This window comes from Podarcis pityusensis, assembly GCF_964106645.2.
Source record: "Podarcis pityusensis genome assembly, chromosome: 13".
In the NCBI taxonomy this organism is placed as follows: Eukaryota; Metazoa; Chordata; class Lepidosauria; order Squamata; family Lacertidae; genus Podarcis; species Podarcis pityusensis.
In genome coordinates, this window is record NC_138038.1 from 10,805,377 (window position 1) to 10,830,132 (window position 24,756).

The following is a 24,756-nucleotide window of genomic DNA, read 5'->3' on the forward strand; positions in this document are numbered from 1 at the left end:
TTCTTGCCCATCATGACAAATCCATTTGTGGGCTCCTGTTTCTCCTGCAGTGGTTGGGCTGAGCAGAGCAGAGGGAGACAACCTGTAGCCTCATTTGGCTGCGGCAGGGCCAACCTCACCCCAGTTCCCATGCAGCCCCTGCCAAGCCACCCTTACGCCAGTGCATCCCTCAACGGGTTGAGCCACGCTAATGCAGTTTCCTCAAGGTGCAAGAGCTTTTAGAAGAATTCATGGTAGGAAATAGGAGGAGAATCCTATTGTGTTGTTTGGAGCAAAAGAAAACAAATACCATTGCTACCCAAAAGAAAAGGGAATAAAGGGTTCTTTTGTTCAGCAGCTTTAAGAACAAAGAATATGTCTTTTATCATCCCTGCTACTGGTCTCCATGGTCCTGTCCCTTTATCAGCATGAACCTCCCTGTTAAAAAAAGGTAGCCGGATGCTATGAGAGAGGTTCTGCCTGTTAGTCTGGTATCTCCTCACCCGTGTCCTGTCTTATGTGTAGCTACGGCACAGTTTCTTTCAGCTGCTGTGGGACGGTAACACAAAACACACAGAAACACAGATGCCTAGTTAACTTCAAAACGTTGCATCTCTTTGGTGCTTATTTCCGCCTGCGATCGAATAAGTTTCAATAAAACACACGTGCGACAGGGAAACCGCTTAGCAGAGGAAAAAGCTTCTTAGGGACACGGAAAGGAACAAACAAGAAAAGGAGCTATCCTAATGCTGCTAACCAGACTCGCTCCTTGGGAAAATGCCAAAGAGACAGCCTGGTTCTTTTAAGGCAACGGGGGTGCAGTCAGGCCCAGGAATGGGAGCATTAGGCTGCAACTCAACAAGTGATGGAGAATTCTAACAGGAGAGCCAAAAACAACACAAGGAATCCCTCCCCCTGTTTAGGGACCTGCAAGTACCCTCACAGCCCCAGCCCTGGGTCACAGGAGGTGAAGGACGGCATCTTTGTCACTTCCGGAGGGATGCCCATGCCTCACTGCTCTTGTGTGCCCCAGGAGATGTAGTCAGGCCGGGTGGCGGCGTGGTATTCGTCTATCAGCTCCTGGACAACCTTCCGGGAGTCGTCGAGCTCGTCAAAGTTCTCCTTGAAGATGTCCTCCTTGCGGAACTGCTCCAGGAAGGCTTCGCGTTTGCGCAGCTTGTCGTACTGCTGGCAGGTGCGTTCAAAGAGCTGGGTAAAAGAAGAAGAGTTTGGATTTGATATCCCGCTTTATCACTACCCTAAGGAGGGACGCGGGTGGCGCTGTGGGTTAAACCACAGAGCCTAGGATTTGCCGATCAGAAGGTCAGCGGTTCAAATCCCCGCGACGGTTGCTCGATCCCTGCTTCTGCCCACCTAGCAGTTCGAAAGCACATCAAAGTGCAAGTAGATAAATAGGTACCGCTCCGGCGGGAAGGTAAACGGCGTTTCCGTGCGCTGCTCTGGTTCGCCAGAAGCGGCATAGTCATGCTGGCCACATGACCCGGAAGCTGTACGCCGGCTCCCTCGGCCAATAAAGCGAGATGAGCGCCGCAACCCCAGAGTCGGCCACAACTGGACCTAATGGTCAGGGGTCCCTTTACCTTTAAGGAGTCTCAAAGTGGCTAACAATCTCCTTTCCCTTTCTCCCCCACAACAAACACTCTGTGAGGTGAGTGAGGCTGAGAGACTTCAGAGAAGTGTGACTGGCCCAAGGTCACCCAGCAGCTGCATGTGGAGGAGCGAGGAAGCGAACCCGGTTCGCCAGATTACGAGTCCACTGCTCCTAACCACTATACCACACAGCTCAGAAAGCCACAGGGGGGCAGGGCGCTGTAGGTTTTGCATCAAGGTGGAGCCAAGCTGAAATAAATCGGCGACTTAAAAAACCCAACAACTATGGTATGTTTTGTGCAGTAGGGTTGCTAATAGTTCCAATGGCTCCTGCTGCTCAGAATGCAACTAGGCCTCTCAGCACTTGAAAGAGCTCCACTGCCCAATGTATTACAGATTAAATTGCAGCGGGGAAGGATTTTTTTCACTGCTGCCATCTCTGGCTGCATCTAAAGCCTCCGGACCAGCTGTCAACAGGGGCTGGGGATCTCTTGGGATGGTCTACCCATGGAGGTTTTTAAATCCTAATGGTTTCATCATCATCATCATCATCATACACCACCCAATTGGCTGAGTTGTCCCAGCCACTCTTGGCGTCTTCCAACTCACATACAAAAACATAATAAAACATCAAGCATTAAAAACTTCCCTAAACAGGGCTGCCTTCAGATGTCTTCTAAAAGTCAGATAGTTGTTTATTTCCTTGACATCAGATGGGAGGGCGTTCCACAGGGAGGGTGCCACCACTGAGAAGGCCCTCTGCCTGGTTCCCTGTAACCTCACTTCTTGAAGTGAGGGAACCGCAGAAGGCCCTCGGCGCTGGACCTCGGTGTCTGGGTTGAACGATGGGGCTGGAGATGTTCCTTCAGGTCTAGTGGGCTGAGGCCGTTTAGGGCTTTAAAGGTCAGCACCAACACTTTGAATCGTGCTCGGAAACGTACTGGGAGCCAATGCAGATCTCTCAGGACTGGTGTTATGTGGTCCCGACGGCCACTCCCAGTCACCAGTCTAGCTGCCGCATTCTGGATTAGTTGTAGTGTCTGTTACCATAAAGCACCAATGCTGCAGCAAGCAAAGGCTCTAGCAGCTCAGCCAGCTGCTTGTGGCTGGAAAGCCAGACAGGATGTTTGTGACTGTTGCCATGGGAACATAGGGGCAGTCCATTCTGTACTGAGCACCGGATGTTAGCTCAGTGTGTGTGTGTCATATGACCCGTACTGGATGTACTTGGGAGGAGTTTCTCCTTGCTGTTGTTGAGTGCAGACATGTTTCTCTGTACTGATGTAAGAGGCAGAAATAAATGATGTAAATAGTTTTCTGTCTGCTTCTTTCCCCTCCCTGGGGACACCAAAGGGGAGAGAGGAAGAACGGTGTGTTCCTCTCATACATCTGAGAAGAATCGCCGGACCTCGCCTGCTTATCAGCAGAGGTTGGGAGACGCGGGGAGGTCGACAGGAATATCTGCCGGTGCCTGCTTGTGGCACATTCCTCTGACCCAGGCAGAATTCCAACAGTGGCAGCCTTCGGATGGTTTCGATTCATCGGACATCTGCATGAGAGGCTGGTGGATTGTCCTCCTCTGCTCCAAGGAGGAAGAGAAGCGTCTGAGAACTGCCAGAGGCTCCACAGACAGCTGATGGAAAGAAGAGGTGTTTTCCAGAGCAACAAAGTTCAAGGTATGCTGCATTTCGGGCTAAAAGTGTGAACGCAGGAAGATTAATTCACTGGTTCACGGGGAGCTGCGTTTTGGAAAAATACAGCTCCGGGAGAAGAGGCCTGCAGCTTGGAAGCTCAGCCTGCATTCCACAAATTTTTGTGGTAGATAAGAAGTCTTATTGAAATGCATTGTTGCTAGGTAACGGAAAGTTACTGGCAAAGGGGCTGGACTCTGAGTGTGAGCCTGGGAAAGCGAAACAAAATCAGAGAATGTTTCGGCTACAAGTTTACGTGCCCTTGGAAGGGACTTTTCAATAGCAGCCTGAGTTTAGCTGCCAGGTGCAAAGAGCGTAAACAATTTGCAGTTTGCTGCGTGAGAAAGGAAAAAACGACTGTTGGATTTTACAGTTTGTTTGACATTGTGAGCTGGAGGCTTGGCTTCAAGATGGATGCCAAGAAAGGAGGTTTGCCTTGCCCACCTTCCTTAACCAATGACAATTATTCATCTTGGTCTGTAAAGATGAAGGCCCTGCTGCAGAATCAGAGGCTTTTTGATGTAATTGAAAACCCCATCCCTGCAGCACCAACCAGAGGTTGGGAGTCACAGAATGTAAGGGCCAGGACTGCTATAATTCTGTGTGTCTCAGATGATCAGTTGGTGCATGTTCAGCATTTAGAAAATGCGAAAGAGGTATGGGACACGCTGCGTACAACGCATCAGAGAGATGCTGGTTCTTCAGCGTTGCTGTATTTTGAGAAATTGACCAATCTGAGACTTGCGCCTGATGGAGATGTTCAAGCGCACCTGACAGAAATGAAGTTTCTGCGTCAACAGATGGTGGAACGCAATTTTCGTCTTCAGGAGGAAGTGTTTTGCTTCATGATGATAAACAGCCTTAGCCGCACCTACAAGGTTGTTGCCAGTCAGCTTGGTTCCCTACCGGCCGCGCAGCTGACCGCGGAGAGAGTTTGTGCTGTGGTCCTGAATGAACACGACAGACTTGCTGCACTGGAAGAAAAAGACAGGGGGAGGGAAGAACAGAGTTCTAATTCCCCCACTGCTGATGCTACTGGAGAGCATGGAGTAGCATTGAGTGCTGTCCGATGCTACAATTGTGGACAGACTGGGCATCTACAGCGAAACTGTAAGAAGCCGCGCCAGTCAAGAGGAGCAAAGAGCAGCTCTACGAAGCTTCAGGCGTCAGGCAAAAGCCGTACCAAGTGCCAGGTGAAACCTGCAAAGGCTATGATGGCGAAAGGAACCACGCCAGATGTTGGGAACTCGTTCATAATGGACACGGGCGCCACGGTTCATATGTGCCCGCACAGAGGACTGTTTTCGACGTTGAAGAAGCAAAGCTTCACTGTGAAACAGGCCAACGGTCAGGAGTTGGAAGCGACTGGAATTGGGACTGTGTATCTTGAGAGTCTGAACTTGACTATAAGCAATGTTTACCTGGTTCCAGAACTGAGATTTAATCTGCTGAGCGTGTCGCAGATTGCAAAGAAAGGACTGAAACTGTCCTATGATGCTAAAAGCTGCAAGATCTACAAGGATGGAGAACTGTTTCTTACTGCCAAAGAGAGAGATGGACTGTATTTGTTGACTTTTGATCAAAGTGATTACATGAAATGTAATTCTGATGTTTCTAACGAAATCTCTCTCGCAGGCGTGACCAGTCTGAGCACCAGGAAGGTGACTAAGACGAAGAAGGTCGAAAGAGCATTTCAGCGGGTGTATGCTGATGTAATTGGTCCTCTAGAACCATCTAGAGGCGGTGCACGATATTACCTTTTGTGTGTGGATTGTTTCACTAATTATTCTTGGGTTTATATGATGGAGAAACCGCAAGAAACTTTAGAAAAGTTTCAGGAGTTTTGTGACAAGGTTAAAAATATGCATGATGCTAACATTGATTGTCTTTTCACAGATGAGAAGCAAATTTTTCTGTTACAGAAGTTTCAGAAGTTCCTGGATGGAAAAGGGATAGACCACAAAGTGGCAGTCTCGCAAGAAGCGTGGAACAGGGGGGTCTGTGTAAAAGTGAACAAAGAATTGCAAAAGGGGATGAATGCGCAATTGCTGAGTTCACATTTGCCACATGAATATTGGGCCGAATCGCTAGCGTCCTATCTTCATGTGTGGCTGAGAAAGGTCTCAACAGAGTTGGGAATTTCTCCTTTTGAGAAGCTGTTCAATAGAAAACCTTCTGTTGCCTATTTTAGGGTTTTCGGGTCTCATGTGAGAACAGAAGCTCCAGGTGGTGTAAAGAATGCCAGAGGCATTTTTGTGGGTTATGAAAAGGGTCTCTACAGAGTAATTTTGTCTGAATCTGGTCAGGTGATTCTCACAAAGTTCCTAGAGAGTGCTCCAGAGCGGGAGCGGGTTGTAGAACAAACTTTTCCCACAGGACACGATTCAGATGATGATGATGAGTTTGATCTTATTGAGTTCAGTAGTACTGATGATGACAGCGATAGCTCAGACAGCTCAGTTGTCACAGTCATTGAGAGGAAATCTCACACAATGGATAGACCTTCACAGGTGAAGGAAGAACCACTGATTGCTACTGGTTCTCAACAGAGTCCAAAGGTTGAACCAGTGAGCACAGAGGATCAGAACCTCATACGTAGGTCTGAGAGAGCAACGAAGGGTGTACCACCCAAGAGGTATTCAAAGGAGTTTGCTAACCTTGCATATGTTGCTATTGTAAACGACCAAGGACAGATTGAAGCTGTGTCTAAGTCAGAGACAAAGACACAACAGAGGGTAGCTAGCCAAGGTAATGCAGAAACACTCATTCCTTGGAAGCCAGACAACCAGAGAGGTACATTGGTTAAACCAGTGGCGGGTAGTTCCAAGGGTGGAACTGAAACAACAGGGGAATGTTATAAATATAACAACTGTTTGTTTTCTTCTCTGGATGACGCTTTGCTCGCGGCACACATTGATACTTTAGGGGGAGTATGTTACCATAAAGCACCAATGCTGCAGCAAGCAAAGGCTCTAGCAGCTCAGCCAGCTGCTTGTGGCTGGAAAGCCAGACAGGATGTTTGTGACTGTTGCCATGGGAACATAGGGGCAGTCCATTCTGTACTGAGCACCGGATGTTAGCTCAGTGTGTGTGTGTCATATGACCCGTACTGGATGTACTTGGGAGGAGTTTCTCCTTGCTGTTGTTGAGTGCAGACATGTTTCTCTGTACTGATGTAAGAGGCAGAAATAAATGATGTAAATAGTTTTCTGTCTGCTTCTTTCCCCTCCCTGGGGACACCAAAGGGGAGAGAGGAAGAACGGTGTGTTCCTCTCATACATCTGAGAAGAATCGCCGGACCTCGCCTGCTTATCAGCAGAGGTTGGGAGACGCGGGGAGGTCGACAGGAATATCTGCCGGTGCCTGCTTGTGGCACATTCCTCTGACCCAGGCAGAATTCCAACAGTGTCCGGGTCACCTTCAAAGGTAGCCCCACGTAGAGCGCATTGCAGTAGTCCGAGAGGGAGATAACCAGAGCATGCACCATAGTTCTCCCATAGTTCTGCCCATTGCTCCATACAGCCACAGCAACACCCTCTCCAAACAACCCAGAACCACCCACCCTTTACTAGAAGCCTCTCCAGGAACATCTTACAGGACTTTCTTTTCTCCCCTACATTTACTTTCAGAGAGCTATCATCTTACGGCCCTTGCTTTTCTTACATATATCTCAACAAACATGAAACTTGAGCACGAAAAGCCTTAAGGGAAACTGAATCCAGTTTACAAGCCGTTCCTGGACTGTGATCAGCGTTAGCTACTAGTCAGGAGAGTAGATGGAAGTAACAGGCATGCTGCCAGGGCAATATTTATTAGGCCTGAAAACGCCAATCCCCTTAGTAAACGGACGCATCTGTGCTTGCACCCAGACTCACCGACGAAATGTTGGTATGGTTGGCCATCATCAGACCGCTGACCCGGTGTGCTGACGGCAAGTATGGAGACTTCCTAGAAAGCGCTACTTGGATGCTGGCTGGGCCCCAGGGAATGAAATTGGCCAGCTTCCTTTCTCGGATCCGCTGCAGGCTCTTGTGGACCTGTAAGGAAGGCAGATTATTTTCAAGGGTGCAAACCGAGGGACCTGTATAGAATTCTAGAGTTGGAAGGGACCACGAGAGTCATCTAGTCTGACCCCCTGCAATGCAGCAATTTTTCACCCGCTGCGGAACTCGAACCCACAACCTTGAGATGAAGGGTGCCGTGCTCTACCAACCGAGCTATCCTGACTGCTTCCTCTTTGGATCATAGAAAGGTAGGAGTTGGAAGGGACCCTGGCGATTGCCTAGTCCAGGGTTTCCCAAACTTAGGTCTCCAGCTGTTTTTGGACTACAATTCCCATCATCCCTACCCACGCTAGCAAGGGATGATGGGAGTTGTAGTCCAGAAACAGCTGGAGACCCACGTTCGGGAAACCCCTGATCCAGTCCAACCCCCTGTAATATGGAAATAAGCAGCTGCCCCATACTGGGATCGAACCTGCGACCTTTGCATTCTCAGCACCATGCTTGAACCAACTGAGCTATCCAGGCTAGGAAGAGACTGTGGACGCTTTATATTTTGAGTAGTGGTGGACCTCTTCAGCATTCCACAGGCACCGCAGAGGTGTCTGGAGGTGGTTGGAGGATGGATGGCGTCTAACAGATTGAGGTTGAATCCTGACAAGACAGAAGCACTGTTTTGGGGGGATGAGTGGGCAGGCGTGGGGGCCTCTTTGGTCCTGAATGGGGTAACTGTGCCTCTGAAGGAGCAGGTGCGCAGCCTGGGAGTCATTTTGGACTCACAGCTGCCCATGGAGGCGCAGGACAATTCTGTGTCCAGGACACCTGTCTACCAGCTCCATCTGGCCCGCAGAGTGCTGCATGCTCTAGTTATCTCCCGCTTGGACTACTGCAATGTGCTCTACATGGGGCTACCTTTGAAGGTGAGCCAGAAACTGCAGCTAATCTAGAATGAGGCAGCTAGACTGGTGACTGGGAACAGCCACCGAGGCCACATAACACCGGTCCTGAAAGAGCTACATTGGCTCCCAGTACGTTTCCAAGCACAATTCAAAGTGTTGGTGCTGACCTTTAAAGCCCTAAACAGCCTCATCCCAGTATACCTGAAAGAGCGTCTCCATTCCCACCCTTCAGCCCAGACACTGAGGTCCAGTTCCAAGGGCCTTCTGGTGGTTCCCTCCCTGAGAGAGGGGAGCTTACAGGAAACCAGGCGGAGGGCCTTCTCGGTAGTGGCGCCCGCCCTGTGGAACGCCCTCCTGTCAGATGTCAAGGAAATAAAACAACTATCTGATTTTTAGAAGACATCTGAAGGCAGCCCTCTTTAGTGAAGTTTATAATGTTTTTAATATTTTGTTGGAAGCCGCCCAAAGTGGCTGGGGAAACCCAGCCAGATGGGCAGGGTTATTTTTTTATTTATGAATGAAATGTGGGTATGCGGTTCTCAGATTGCTTTCCTTGACACTGCCCATCATGAGCAGTGACCCCCCTGGTGCAGGTTCTTCCATATAGTCCCTCTCCTAAGGCTGATCTCTCTCTAGCCACTGACCTGGGTGGGGTCCACTTCTCCCTGGATGATGTTAAGGATGGCGATGTAGCAATGGTTCGTCTGCCGGTCACGCCCCATGGACACCATGACGTTCTTGGGCTGCAGCAGCCGCCGCATCACGTCAAGGACGGTGGTTTTGCGGACGCTGGCCACCTGCGGGGGGGGGGGGAAGAGGTCAGTATAGGCCAGTATTGGTAGAGAGGTCAGTATTGGTAGGAGAAATGAAATGTTCATGCCGCACACAGAGAGTGGATCATCACAGCTGGGAAGAATTATCCATTTCAGGAAGTGTCTTCACCAAGAGGCTATCCTGAGACATTACAGAAGAATCACCCCTAGGTTCCAAGACCATTCGGAAGGAAAATGTTTCAGCCTCCCAGCTTTAGTTAACACGCCTCATACAACATCTCTTTTAATAATAATAATAATAATAATAAATTTTATTTATATCCTGCCCTCTCCAGCCGAAGCCGGGCTCAGGGCGGCTAACAACAATAAAATAATACAACATTCTAAAATCATTTCATTAAAATTAATTCAACTCAAATTGATGGCAACCATTGGACTAAAGTTCAGTGAAGATTGCCAAAGGAGGGAGTCAGGCTGTGCCCTGAACAAAGGCCTGGTGGAACAGCTCCGTCTTGCAGGCCCTGCGGAAAGATGTCACGTCCCGCAGGGCCCTAGTGACAGAGCGTTTCACCAGATTGGAGCCACAGCCGAAAAAGCCCTGGCTCTAGTTGAGGCCAGCCTAACCTCTCTGTGGCCTGGGACCTTCAGGTTGTTTTTGTTTGAAGACCGTAAGTTCCTCTGTGGGACATACCAGCAGAGGCGGTCCCGTAGGTACGAGGGTCCTAGGCCGTATAGGGCTTTAAAGCTTAAAACCAGCACCTTAAACCTGATCCTGTACTCCACCGGGAGCCAGTGCAGCTGGTATAGCACCGGGTGAATGTGATATCGCAGCGAGGACCCCGTAAGGCATCTCACTGCGGCATTCTGCACCCGCTGGAGTTTCTGGGTCAGTCTCAAGGGCAGCCCCACATAGAGCAAGTTTTTCTGATATTTGGGGGAGCAGATTCACCTTCTTGGGCCACCCTGGCTTCCCTTAAGTGACAGAGATAGAAACAGAAAGACCAGCTGCCAGGTCAAACCCTGTATCCACAGATCAAGGTCAAGAAAATAGGGAGCGAGAGAGCTCTCTCACACACTGAAGTCGTCACACCCACACCATGCATTTGATACCCTCTTCTGAACTGCCAGCCTCTGCGATCTGCCCTTCTGCATCTTCTGCTGCTGCTTGCGAGGGAAGAGGTGAAAAGGGGAGAAAACATCTGTATTTAGCAGGGTGGGAGTGCTGCCAAAGGGGTCAGCCTCAGGTATTACCCTTCCTTTTCGTTTCTGCGCACCTGCAGGCAGCGATTTTCTCTGGGGAGGACACAGGGGGACACATACCCCTAAACATTTTGTGATCTAACGGGAGAAGAAACTAAAAATTTCCAAAAAAAATATTAGTTTCTTCTCTAGCACGGTGAATCGTCAGTTCTGTTGCTACCCCCGATGGCGGCTTCATTCCCTGTCACGGTGTTTCCTGAGTCTCAGACGGAAGCGAGCGTTTAATGTGTGAAGTAGGAGTTGGAATCTAGAACAGCGATGGGTCAGTTTCGGGAAGATATTCGTGCACAAAACCTCATGCCAATGTGGATGTTGCTGGGAGCTGACAGCTGTGTAATAGGAGGCAATGCATGTTCTTTGTGCTTTTGTCTATTTACTGTATTTACCGTATTTTTCGCTCCATAAGACGCACCTAGTTTTTAGAGTGGGAATGCAAGAAAAAAAATTCTTTAAAGGGAGCGCTGAGCAGAGCCCGTATGCATCCCAGGCTCTGCTCAGCTCTCCCTTTCACGAGCCGCGAGATGACGGGCTGCCCTTCTCCCTCCTTGGGGAAAAGCCTGCAAGCGCCGCACACACACACCTTGCAGCTCTTTAAAGGGAGCGAGGCTCTTGGGGTATAGCTGCACGAAGCCTCCGCAGGGCACGGGGATGAAGGCTCCCCGTGCCCTGCGGAGGCTTGGCGCGAAGCTATAACAGCTAGAGGAAGCGCTGCGCAGCCCTCCCTCTAGCTGTTCTGGCTTTTGGATAGCCCCGCGAAGCCTCCACAGGGCACGGGGATGAAGGCTCCCTCCGGCTGTTCTGGCTTCTGGGATAGCCGCGCAGCCTGCATTCGCTCCATAAGATGCACACACATTTCCCCTTACTTTTTAGGAGGGGAAAAGTGCGTCTTATAGAGCGAAAAATACGGTATTTCCCCCGATTTGAACTAGAAGATGGTGATTTTCTTGAGTCAAAATGAGAGTACCCCTAAGCATTGTTTTAGAAGAAAAGCACTGCCCGCAGGCCTTTAACACCATTATAATCATTGCAACCATAGACCGGACGCATTCTGACTTCACAGTTTCTAGGATGTGCAATGGCTGGCCATTAAAACAGGAGGGCAGGAGACTGAAGACGGTCTCTTCTCAGACCCCTTGAGGGTGCAGAGGGGGGCCAAGAGCCAATTATGGAACAAACATGAGAACTCACAGAGCTTGGCTTAGAATCAGAGGCAGGAAAGTACTTACAGCCTGGTCTGTGGTGAGAGGAGTGTAGCCCGTGATCAGGAAGTGCAATCTGGGAGTGGGAATCAGGGAGGCGATCAGCCCGATCAAGTCATTGTTCATGTAGCCCGGGTAGCGCAACGTTGTGGTGCTGGCAGACATGATGGTGGAGACCTAGCCAAGGATGCAAAAGCAAAACCGTAAGCCAGGGCAAGACTTTTTGCCAACACCAAAAGGAGAACACATTCCTACCTTGGATCCCGGACGCTTTGGTACTCGGACGTTTTGGCTCCTGAACGCCGCAAACCTGGAAGTGGGTGTTCCGGTTTGCGGACGTTCTTTGGAACCCAAACGTCCGACGGGGCATCCGTGGCTTCTTTTAAATAATTTTTTTTTTAGAAACTTAAACAAAACATATTATCCAAAAATATCGCATCCTTAATTTTCCCTATTTTCCTCCCTCCCTCCACCCTCCCATAAAGGATTCCCCCACCGACTCCCCTCAGTTCCAATCTTTGGTTTCTCTGTGGATACTGTTCTCTGCACGTTACAAATTTGTATAAATCCTTAAATTATCTGATTATTGTCAATAAAGAGTTTGTGTTTATTCAAAACCTGCCAGAGTCCAATTTGTTGTGTGATCAAGTACTTTGTAAAGGGTTCCCATTCATCTTTGAAATCACAGTTATCCTTGTCCCGTAGCTTATGTGTCAATTTTGCCAGTTCTGCATAATCCATCAATTTCTCTTGCCATGATATCTGCGGCTTCCGATTGGCTACAGAAACTTCCTGCAGCCAATCAGAAGCCGCGCCTTGGTTTCCGAATGGAAGTCGAACGGACTTCCGGAATACATTCCGTTCAACTTCCAAGGTACTGTACTGTTTTCAAGGGGCTCCAGGAAAAGGAACATGTGTCTATTTTCCAGGACCACTTCTCTCAACCTCCTCTCAGAATCCTAAAATATAACAGAATCATAGAGTTGGAAGGGACCACAAAAGTCATCTGGTCCAACCCCAAAGATGCAGCAATCTTTTGCCCAATGTGGGGTTCAAACTCACAACCCTGAGATGAGGAGTCTCCTGCTCTGCTGACTGGGTTATCCCAGGTCCAATGTGGGCCACAAAGCTGAGTCAGAGGGAGATGTGCCAGCGCTAAGAGTTTATTCCAAATCCTTCCAAGTTTAAAAAATAAATGGAGCCAAAATGGAGCCTTTTCTGGGATGCAAATATTGGGCTTGGACGTATGAGAACCAGGTTAACCAGCCCTTCTACTGGGCTCTCATCTCTGGAATAAGGCAATTAATCTTGCAAGATGTAATAGCACTCTTAAATTAACTACACACAACCCAACACAAGCCAGTAAAAACACCCAAATACTCAAACTTGCAGAGAACATGAGAAAAACCAATAGCTGGCAAACGAGAAATGCCCAACGCTGAAATCTGAAAAAGAGGAGTTTGCTTATTTCTAGCGAGTAAAGGGACCCCGACCATTAGGTCCAGTCGTGACCGACTCTGGGGTTGCGGCGCTCATCTCACTTTATTGGCTGAGGGAGCCGGTGTACAGCTTCTGGGTCATGTGGCCAGCATGACTAAGCCGCTTCTGGCGAACCAGAGCAGCGCACGGAAACGCCCTTTACCTTCCCGACAGAGCGGTACCTATTTATCCACTTGCACTTTGACGTGCTTTCGAACTGCTAGGTGGGCAGGAGCAGGGACCGAGCAACGGGAGCTCACCCCGTCGCGGGGATTCGAACTGCTGACCTTCTGATTGGCAAGTCCCAGGCTCTGTGGTTTAACCCACAGCGCCACCTGCGTCCCTAGCAAGTGAATAGGGTGGGGCGAAAATGTCATTTGGGTCAAGTTCATTCGAAGCCCACACTTTTATTTGCCTGAAAACATTACGTGCCACTTTTCATAAGCACATTTTTCTTTAAAGTGGCATACAGTTGCCATTTTTAAAAGGGCCTGCAGAACCAAAGTTATAGTAAACAGCAGATTTAAATTCCCTGCCCTGTATTTTGACATCACTTTAACCCCCAGCCTTCCTTCTTCAGAGGCTTGGGGCGGGGACAACATCTTCTTCTCCCATCATCCCTGCTTACTCACCAGCTGGTTAATTTGGGAAAAGGTGGGATTCTGGATATGCAGTCTGTCAGTCGCAATGCGGTTCAGGGCTGTGTTGTCTAGAACCACCTATTAAAGGGGAGGCAGGGGTTAAGAAGCAAAGGATGAGTACATGCGGTGAGGGAGGGCATCCCTCTGCCCGCTTAATAATAATAATAATAATAATTTATTTTTTATACCCCGCCCATCTGGTTGGGCTTCCCCAGCTACTCTGGGTGGCTTCCAACCAAATATTAAAATACAGTAATACATCAAACATTCCCTAAACAGGCTTCCCTAAACAGGGCTGCCTTCAGGTGCTTCTAAAAGTCTGATAGTTGTTGTTCTCTTTGACATCTGGTGGAAGGTTGTTCCACAGGGCAGGTGGCACCACAGAGAAGGCCCACTGCCTGGTTCCCTGTAGCTTGGCTTCTCGCAGTGAGGGAACCACCAGAAGGCCCTCAGCGCTGGACCTCAGTGTCCAGGTAGAACGATGGGAGTGGAGACGCTCCTTCAGATGTAATGGACACACAATGTTCCAATTCCACCCCACATCCCCATTTGTTTTTGACTGCTCTCAGCTGAATTCTCAGCCACATTACAGGGTTAACTGACATGGAGGTACTAGGGAACAACATATAAAACAACAATGGAAGCTCAGGAAACACCCAGAAGCTCCCTGACTCTGACTGTGTTGCCGTACGACCAGCAAAACCTTAAAAAAATACCAACCAACTCTACGGAAATTGTTCCCGTGGTCCATCTCTCCATATACAGTGATACCTTGGTTGTTGAATGGCTTGGCTCCCTAACAAATCGGCTCCCAAACGCCACAAACCTGGAAGTGAGTGTTCCAGTTTGCGAACGCTTTTCAGAAGCCAAATGTCTGACGCAGCTTCCGATTGACTGGTTTTCGAACCATTTCGGGAGTCGAATGGACTCCTGGAACGGATTAAATTTGAGAACCAAGGTACCACTGTATTTAAGTATAGGGTGTTAGGTATAGGTAGGGGGGGAGGGAAGGGAGGAAGGGAGTTTTGTCCTCCCCACCCCCCGTGGCAACCCCCAATTTTGTACCCCTTACCACACAGTCGGCATTCTGTGTCAGCCGCTTGAGGGTCAGGAGAGAGTTGTACGGCTGAACAACCACATCGCTCATCTCATCCTGGTTAGGAAAGACCGAGTATGTCTGCACCAGCTTCTTGGGGTACCTGCGAGGAGAGAGACGGCCGCTTCAGTAAAGACAAACATCCTGTATCTCTGTGTGCTTTTGAAGGACTTGTTTCTGTGGCCACAGTGGGTGTGCATGACGACCCGGGAACCATTTTAGGAGATTAGATGTGCTACTGGGCTGAGGTCTAATCAGATGTTGGGGTGATGAGCCTCGTGCGGTATCTTACTGACTCCTGGCAGAGTCCGTTAACAATTTATACTTTATTCTTGGCTTCTTCCCCTGCCAGATAAATTTAGATATATATTTCTGCCGTTCCTTGAAGTGTCCTGCGCCGCTGATTACGGGTATCGATTGGAACAAAGATAACATTCTTGGCAATACATTCATTTTTATGACTGATATCCTCCCCCACAGAGATAAATTCATCCTTCCCTATACCTCCAAATTTTTCTTTATTTCTTTCCAGGTTAGTTATATAGTTATCCTTAAAGATATTTATATTCTTAGCTGTCAACCACACTCCTAAGTGTTTGACCTTCTCTTCTATTATCAATTCCGTAATTCGTTATAGGTCTTTTTTATATTGTTCTGCCACATTTTTCACCGTTTTCATTTTACTTTTTTTAACTTGAAACCCGCTACCTGCCCAAACTCACAAATCTTATCCAAGACCCGTGGTATACTGACCATCAGGTCTTCCACAGTAATCACAAGGTCATCTGCATGCTTTACTTCCCACTGAGAGGTAGAGGAAGATTTAATGGAGTGGGACAAACATGTCGTTTTTTCAAGTACAGTGGTACCTCGGGTTAAGAACTTAATTCGTTCTTGAGGTCTGTTCTTAACCTGAAACTGTTCTTAACCTGAGGTACCACTTTAGCTAATGGGGCCTCCTGCCACTGCGCGATTTCTGTTCTCATCCTGAGGTAAAGTTCTTAACCCAAGGTACTATTTCTGGGTTAGTGGAGTCTGTAAGCTGAAGCGTATGTAACCTGAAGCGTATGTAACCCAAGGTACCACTATAATACTATGGGGCACAAGTACATGAGTTCTTATTAGACTTCTTATTAGACTGTATTTATTTCCCATGATTTGAACTAGAAAATGATGATTTTCTTGAGTCAAAATGAGATTACAGTGGTAACCTCGGGTTAAGTACTTAATTCGTTCCAAAGGTCCGTACTTAACCTGAAACTGTTCTTAACCTGAAGCACCACTTTAGCTAATGGGGCCTCCCGCTGCTGCCGCCGCACTGCCGGAGCACGATTTCTGTTCTCATCCTAAAGCAAAGTTCTTAACCCGAGGTACTATTTCTGGGTTAGCGGAGTCTGAAGCGTATGTAACCTGAAGCGTATGTAACCTGAAGCGTATGTAACCCGAGGTACCACTATACTACAATTGTGTGGGGAAATCACAGCCCACCAATTTCGGCAAAAACCGAGAAGTTGCCGCTTTCAAACATAATGAAAAATAACCACAACCATGGAGTGTTTACTTGGGGCGTTATTTCCTAGGCCAAAGGGCAGGAGTCAAGTAAAGGCTGCGATGTATCTGCACCGTCACCAACGGCTCCATCCCCTTCCTCGCAATTTCTGAAAACCTTGCAATGATACAGGCTCGCAAATCGCTACGTGTCGACGCCAAAGAGATGCGGTTTGCTTTAGCGAAAGCTCAAGAACATTCCTTGCCTGTGGTGGCAGGCTGATCTCAGCCTCTTCCCCCCGTTTCAAGTCACAACTTCACCAGCTCCAAGGCTTGCCCAAGCTGGTGTCTGGGTGGGGCAGGCCTGACTCTGAGTCAGCCGGGCGTCTTACTCATCCGCTGGGCTGCTTGCTCTCCAAAGTAGCCTGCCTGGCTGCATCGCCTACCGCTCCCCCAGTGGTGTGTGCATATGGGTCCATGCATGTGTGGGGTTTTTTGTGCCATTGCTCACCTGTCATTTAATCTCTCCAGGAGGTAAGAGCCCAGACCAGAGCCTGTCCCACCGGCGATGGAATGGCACAGGACAAAACCCTGGAGGAAAGAATGACGTGCAACAGAAAATATGTCAATGCACATTACAACCTACAGGTGAAGGATGGTTGAATTAGCCCATTTTTTAAAAAAACTGCCATGCTCTGTTCATTGAGTTTGCATGGAAAATTCAGACAACGCTGCTGCCCAATTGCTTTCTGCATTACTGTCTTGTAACCTTTTCAGTCCTGAAATAAATAAAATAAAAAGCAAATCTGAAAGGGCAGACTGTATGGAAGGATTCCTTTGTTTTTTAGCTGCAACCTTATTCCTTGCCCTCACTGCTTTTATTTTATTGTAAAACCTTCCCCTACTCCGCTGGGTTTTTTGTATGGGATTTCCTGCTTTTATTCGTTATTAATTCCAACTGATCTGTCCACTGCGTCGATGTTGACTTTAGGATTATTTTTAGCGGAGCTCAACTGTTTCGATATTGTATGGATAAACGGCTACTTTGGGGTTTGTTAGCTTTTTTGTTAACCTTTTGCATACTTTGCATTTCTACAAGCCGCCTTGAATCTTCTCGAGACAGGCGATGGATAAATTTAAGGACAACACAACATCCGCAGCTCAAACGCCCCAGGAGATTTGCCGCACCCCTGTCCCCGAACCCAAATTGTAACCATGTTCCTCAATGTTGCCTGAAAAAACAGAGTGGATTACATAAATCTGTTGGGGAGTCAAGAGAAGAAAAGGACCTTGAAACCTGTTTTCAATTCAGAATGCAGACTTATAACTTACAGGTTAGTAGAAAAACAAAGAATTTATTTATGTACGCTACAACAGTGGCAAGAGTCTTGTTAGCACAAGGATGGAAGAATGAGGAAATCCCAACGAAAGAACAGTGGCAAGAAAAAATGATGAGTTATGCAGAATTGGCTAAATTGACATACAAACTGCGAGAGAAGGACAACGGTGACTTTAAGGAAGAATGGGAACTTTTTACAAATTATCTAAAAAGACACCAAAATGAACTGGACTGCTTGGCAGGTTTTGACTTCCGGAATGGATTAAGTTTGAGAACCAAGGTACCACTGAATATGGAGAGAAAGAGAGAGGGAGGGAGAGATGGAAAGAGAGAGACAAAATCAACTTCCCCATATTAGAGAGAGACGAGAATTAACTTTTCCTTAATTCCAGAAATTTACTGAGCCTAACTGAGCTGCTTTAAAACAACAACAACAACTTTTCTTCCTTTAATCTACAAGGCAATGCATGTGTGCCTAGTGGAATCTCATACAAGCAGAAAACACTAACTTGTTTTTGGACAGCCCTGTATCAAGACACCTGATCACTCAAGCTTGGCATGAGAGGGAATAGCAACAGTTTCTATCTGCCTAAGGGATTCAAAGCAGTATACCTGGAGGATTTCCAAAAAGGCAAGTAACAGGCAGAAGCTAACCAGACCACAGATTGCACACTGACAGCTAAAGGAAGTAACAAGGCGTCGCATTGAATAGAACTGCCATCCTTGACTGTGAAGCAGAAAAGCGTCTCTCTCGTTTCACTAGTGTCAGTGGCACGCAAGCAGCCGGAGACAGACAAATCCCCAAGGTGTAAGTCTGTACCTAGAAGCAGCAGCCGAGCAAAAGTCTGAACTCCTCTGGAGGGAGGAGCCCAGAGAGGGTGGCTGCTGCTGAGGTCTGCCAGGCGGACTGCCAAGATAGGTCGTGCCTCGTTGCAGCTGCCAGCGGAATAGCAAGAGTAACCTAGTGAATTAAAACGAAAGGGATCTGGGGGAGTTAAAAAGAATTTTTAAAGAAGTGTTTCTTCCTACGAGCAAGAGTGACACACAGCTGTTTGCAAGAGCTGGTGCAGCCTTGTATACAAGGCCAGAAACATCACCAACCGTAGTTTTGCCAGTATGCTGTTTTTTACCTGCTACGAAGCAGGCTGTGTCCCTCCTCAGCCAGCTCTACGTTGGGCTTCCTTTGAAGGTGACCCAGAAAATACAACTAATCCAGAATGCGGCAGCTAGACTGGTGACTGGGAGTAACTGCCGAGACCACATAACACCGGTCCTGAAAGAGCTACATTGGCCCCCAGTACGTTTCTGAGCACAATTCAAAGTGTTGGTGCTGACCTTTGAAGCCCTAAACGGCTTCCGTCCAGTGTACCTAAAGAAGCGTCTCCACCCCCATCCTTCAGCCCGGACACTGAGGTCCAGTGCCAAGGGCCTTCTGGTGGCACCCTCACTGCGAGAAGTGAGGTCACAGGGAACCAGGCAGAGGACCTTCTCGGTGGTGGCACCCGCCCTGTGGAACGCCTTCCCGTCAGACGTTAAGGAAATAAACAACTATCTGACTTTCAGAAAGCATCTGAAGGCAGCCCTATTTAGTGAAGTTTTTAATGTTTGATCTTTTATCGTGAGCTATTGTGAGCTGCCCAGAGTGGCTGGGGAAGCCCAGCCAGATGATAAATTATATTATTTATTATTATTATTATTATTATTATTATTATTATTATTATTATTATCATTATTATTATTTCAGCGCTGGCTGTGGTAGTCAAAGGGATGGACTGAGGTCTAGCCAGATGCTAGGAGCTCATCTGCAGGTTTTTCTTAATACAGTGGATGCTCGGGTTGTGAATGTGATCCGTGCAGGACGCACATTCGCAACCTGCAGCGGTGCATCTACGCACGCGCGGGTTGCGATTCGGCACTTCTGCGCATGTGCAAAGCGCGATTAAGCGCTTCTGCGCATGCGTGGCCGCCGAAACCCAGAAGTAACCCGTTCTGGTACTTCCGGGTTTCAGCGGTCCCAAACCCCCCCAAAAAACACAACCTGAAGCATCTGTAACCCAAGGTATGACTTTAGTTCAGTTGTCAGTGAGAGGGTTTTTAATGCTTTACTTTTCACCGTTTCCCACAGCTTCCTCTACTCCCAAGCTGCTACTTGCCCAATGGGGTAAGGCACACATAAACCTGAATGGTATCTTTATGTCCTCCCCCAAAGTGCAAATTATTAGCTGGGGGTGAGCTGCAATTTAGATAAGGAAAAATCCAGGGTGGTGGTGGTGTTAAAACATATTTTCCTTGAGCCACTCCTTTAATTGGCCACCTACCTCTGTAGCTGCTTTGAGCTAAACAAAGGAGTGGGGGGAACATGGGGGAGAGTCTGTCACAAACCTGACTGAGTGATCTTCTTTGAGCAGTTATCTCCACCACTCAGCCTAACGTGGGTCGCATGGTTGTTGCGAGAATAAAAAAAAGGGATAGTGAAGGAAGCCACAACCACATATCCCAGCTTGCGCTCTTTGGAAGAAAGGCAGGATTTAAACAAACAACAACAATGCAATTATTTAGTGATGTGGATTAAAATATAGCCAAATTTAGCCTGCCTGTACGTGAGTAGAAGTTTGTTTTTGAAGAGCAAAACACAGGGGGTGGGGGTGAAGAACTACTGAGCTATTTTGGAACAAGCATGCAGGAAAAGGCCTCAAAGAGGGACAAAAGCAGTATACAGTGGTACCTCTGGTTGCGAACGGGATCCGTTCTGGAGGCCCATTCACAACCCGAAAAGAACGCAACCCGCATCTGCGCATGCGCGGGTCGCGATTCGCTGCTTCTGCACATGCGCGTGACGTCATTTTGCGTGTCTGCGCATGCGCGAGCAGCGAAACCCGGAAGTAACCCGTTCCGGTACTTCCGGGTCGCCGTGGGATGCAACCTGAAAATGCTCAACCTGAAGCAAGCATAATATGAGGTATGACTGTATCCCTGCTAAAGATTTGGAACAAACGGACTGGAATCCATCTGGAGAGAAACAGCTGCTTCCAACAGAAAAGTTTAGGAAAACAGACCAGGAAGGCCTCCTTGGACCAGCAAAATGCCAGCCATAGCTGTGTTTTGGACAGTCCTGAAGGCAGTCCCTCCCTCCTTGCTTCTTAAGGTTTCTCTTACCTCTAAGCTGTCACTGCCGTCAGCTTCTCTGTCGATAATGTCAAATATATCTTCATGGATCTTTTCTCCCTGAAGAAAGAATCGCAAAACAAACCCATGTATTTATCCTCCGTTTGACTTTTTAAGCCGAGAGAAAATTAGAAAACTATGAAACTAAACCCTACTGCTGATTATATCTTCCATTCAAGCAGTTAAAAACTATGAGACATGATGCTATTATGAAGGGGGTATCTTTGCCCACCAGTAAGGAACCAAGGGACGTGGGTGGCGCTGTGGGTTAAACCACAGAGCCTAGGACTTGCTGATCAGAAGGTCGGCGGTTCGAATCTGCGCGACGGGGTGAGCTCCCGTTGCTCGGTCCCTGCTCCTGCCAAACTAGCAGCTCAAAAGCACATCAAAGTGCAAGTAGATAAATAGGTACTACTCCAGTGGGAAGGTAAACGGCGTTTCCGTGCGCTGCTCTGGTTCGCCAGAAGCAGCTTAGTCATGCTGGCCGCATGACCTGGAAGCTGTACACTGGCTCCCTCGGCCAATAAAGCGAGATGAGTGCCACAACCCTAATGGTCAGGGGTCCCTTTACCTTTACCTTTAAGGAACCAAGGCTGCTCAGCCCCCAGTTCCGTGAAGCCTCTTACCTGTGAAAAGCCACTGGCCCAGTTATTCCCGGCCCCGCCGCCATGCTCAGACAGGTATATGTTTTCTGGGTTGTACAGGTTGGCATACGGAGAGTTCAGGATGGAATGGATCACTCGTGGCTCCAGGTCTAAAAGGACAGCTCGCGGGATATAGTGTTCATCGTCTGCCTGTTAACATGAAACGCAAGCACCTTGAACCAAAAGGACAACAGCACCAAGAAAAGCACTCTGCCCCTTCCAGGAATTTTCTGCCGGCAAACCTGTAATCTTAAAATGAGTGCCACACATAGATAGTGAGAATTGCCACAAGAGGGCACAGTGGATGCGCCTTACCAGTTGCTGTTATTTTGTCTTTTTTATAAAAAATGGTTTCATATTTCAATAAAATAAACATATTCAAACAGATGCAATGTGCAGGCATAATAACCACTTACAGTGGTACCTCGGGTTACATACGCTTCAGGTTACAGACTCCGCTAACCCAAAAATAGTATCTCAGGTTAAGAACTTTGCTTCAGGATGAGAACAGAAATCGTGCAGCAGCAGCAGCAGCGGGAAGCCCCATTAGCTAAAGTGGTGCTTCAGGTTAAGAACAGTTTCAGGTTAAGAACTAACCTCTGGAATGAATTAAGTACGTAACCAGAGGTACCACTGTAGTTTGCTTTATTTGCCCAGATACCATACGGCCTCGGCCCAGTATACCCGAAGGAGCATCTCTACCCCCATCGCTCAGCCCAGACACTGAGGTTCAGCTCAGAGGGCCTTCTGGTGGTTCCCTCATTGCAAGAAGTGAGGCTACAGGGAACCAGGCAGAGAGCCTTCTCGGTGGTGGCGCCTGCCCTATTGAGCAGCCTCCTGTCAGATGCCAAGGAAATAAACAACTGACTTTTAGAAGACATCTGAAGGCAGCCCTGTATAGGGAAGTTTTTAATGTTTGATGTCTTACTGTGCTCTAATGGAAGCCACCCGGAGTGGCTAGGGCAGGGGTCTGCAACCCGCGGCTCCGGAGCCGCATGTGGCTCTTTTACACCTTTGCCGCGGCTCCGGGGCGGATACTAGCGAGGGGAGGAGGCGCATTGTGCGCCCCGACACTCCCCACTGTGGCGGGCGCTGTACTGGCTGTGACGTCGCATGGGGGCGGTGCGTGCGTTAGTCACGAACCGTCCCGACGTCACCTTCCCACCCGCTGTCAGATCGGACATTAAGAATATATGCAGTGTTATATTTGTTTTAAATTTTGCAATGGTTTTGCGGCTCCCAGTTTTTTTTCCTTCGGAAACGGGTCCAAGTGGCTCTTTTTGTCTTAAAGGTTGCAGACCCCTGGGCTAGGGCAACCCAATAAGAGGGGAGGTATATAAATAAATTATTATTATTCTGCCTGCTTGCTATGACACTTCTCCTTTCACTTTACTCTTGGCTGCTGTGTCCAGTTCCCACTCGTAGCAGAGCATTTTGTTCATTGCAGAATCAGAGGGAGGCTACCTCCCCTCAGAACCCACAAGGCAGAGGGAATAGAAGCCTATTGTACCTGGTAGAAGAAGACATCTTTTCGGTCAGTGCCCTCGGTGGCAAACTCCTCCACAATGCCCTCGGGGCTGATCCCATGCTCTGCGCAGAGCTGCTTCCAGAATTCAAAGCCAACTGCAACAGGAACGAAAGCATAAAAGTGGTAATAATAATAATATTAATAATAATTTATTATTTATACCCTGCCTTGCCATCAAGTACAAAGGAAGCTAAAGACATCGCCCTAATACTAAGGGGGAAATAATGCGTGCGCAGTGGCAGCTGCATTCCCTATCCCACAGAATTTTGACGATACAATACTAGCCCATGAAAATAAGCCCATGAAGTTACCAGCTTACTTAAAAAAACCCCAAAACTAGCCTGCATTTGGGGGGGGGGTGCTGCAGAGGAGGAAGAGTGAGTTGCATACCTTTATAAATTTAATAAAGAAAGAAATGAAATATGCATCATCTTTGGTGCAAAAATGGTTCTCAGGCAGGAGGCAAGGAGCCTGAGGTATTCCACCTGCTGCACATCACAGTGCCAGCCCCTCCCCCCCCCAATTCCACAGGGACTAGTAGCCTTGGCAACACAAGAGAGTCAGAGACTCAGCCCCTGCGCTGTTTTTTACCGGCCCTTCTTTCCTCCACTCCCAGCCCCACCACATTCTCCCTTCTAACGAAATGGCAGGTGCCATGCTGTTTATTTCCTTATAATTATTGGTGCGGCTTTAATAGATTTATACATATAGGTTTAATTCGAGCAATTCTTTATTTTAATGATTTGTGTTTCCTCTTCCCTGTCCCACCACCTCTATGGCCGCTCTGTGTTCAGGCTGTTCTTGATTTTATCTGTAAGCCGCCTCGAGTCCCTGTTCAGGGGGAAATACATGGTTTTAAATAAATATCCGGTAGAGCAGGAGACCCTTAATCTCAGGGGTCGTGAGTTCGAGCACCATGTCAGGCAAAAGTATACCTGAAGGGGCGTCTCCACCCCCATTGTTCAGCCTGGACACTGAGGTCCAGCTCCGAGGGCCTTCTGGCGGTTCCCTCCCTGCAAAATGTGAAGCTACTGGGAACCAGGCAGAGGGTCTTCTCGGTGGTGGCGCCTGCCCTGTGAAACGCCCTCCCATCAGATGTCAAGGAAATAAGCAACTATCTGACTTTTAGAAGACATCTGATGGCAGCCCTGTTTAGGGAAGTTTTAAATGTCTGATGTTTTATTTTATTTTTAATATTTTGTTGGAAGCCGCCCAGAGTGGCTGGGGAAACCCAGCCAGATGTGTGGGGTAAAGGTAAAGGGACCCCTGACCATTAGGTCCAGTTGTGGCCGACTCTGGGGTTGCAGTGCTCATCTCGCTTTACTGGACGAGGGAGCCGGGGTACAGCTTCCAGGTCATGTGGCCAGCATGACTAAGCCGCTTCTGGCGAACCACAGCAGCGCACGGAAACGCCCTTTACCTTCCTCCCGGAGTGGTACCTATTTATCTACTTGCACTTTGACGTGCTTTCGAACTGCTAGGTTGGCAGGAGTAGGGACCGAGCTCACCCTGTCGCAGGGATTCGAACCGCCAATCTTCTGATCGGCAAGTCCTAGGCTCTGTGGTTTAACCCACAGTGCCACCAGCGTCCTGATGGGTGGGGTATAAAGAAATAAATAATAATAACAATAACCATTATTATTATCATTATTGTTCCTGCACTGCAGAGGGGCTGGACTAGATGGCCCTTGGCGTACCTTCCAAATCTTCAACTCAAGTGTCTAGTCCTCAACACTTTTCCGGCCCCGCCCCAATAGAACGCGGCCAACGCCAGGCCCCGCCCCTTTGGAACCTTCGCTGTCCCCACGGCTCCTTCCCCAGCCCTGCGCGCCTTTCCATAGACCTCCCCCGCATCCCGGCCTTACTTTGGTTGCCGCATTGCCCCAGCTGCAGAGTGATGATCTCCCGCGGCATGGCGGCTCCGGCCCCAGGCCCCTGCTCCTCCCGGGCCTGAGACGCGTCC

General features: G+C 48.4%; 1 protein-coding gene across 1 annotated transcript; it reads right to left on the bottom strand.

Annotated features, from left to right (window-relative positions):
• Positions 1-567: 567 nt before the first annotated feature.
• TUBG1 (tubulin gamma 1) lies at positions 568-24,754 on the bottom strand. Its single transcript, XM_080976891.1, has 11 exons — positions 24,659-24,754; positions 22,776-22,888; positions 21,248-21,415; positions 20,613-20,681; positions 16,629-16,708; positions 14,606-14,732; positions 13,525-13,611; positions 11,441-11,590; positions 8,826-8,978; positions 7,157-7,318; positions 568-1,188 (listed from the first exon to the last, which is right to left on the bottom strand). Exons 1-11 carry the CDS (start codon positions 24,705-24,707, stop codon positions 991-993), a joined length of 1,356 nt encoding a protein of 451 aa, XP_080833017.1. The 5' UTR covers positions 24,708-24,754; the 3' UTR covers positions 568-990.
• Between the last annotated feature and the right edge of the window lie 2 nt (positions 24,755-24,756).

Bases quoted from the DNA above. Each gene is read 5' to 3' on its own strand.
- TUBG1 (XM_080976891.1), bottom strand. From the start codon at position 24,707: ATGCCGCGGGAGATCATCACTCTGCAGCTGGGGCAATGCGGCAACCAA. The intron at 11,591-13,524 runs GTGAGTAAGCAG...ATCCTTGGCTAG, and splicing joins TTTCCCAAATTAACCAGCTG to GTCTCCACCATCATGTCTGC. The intron at 1,189-7,156 runs GTGAGTCTGGGT...TCTTTTACCCAG, and splicing joins ACCATACCAACATTTCGTCG to CTCTTTGAACGCACCTGCCA.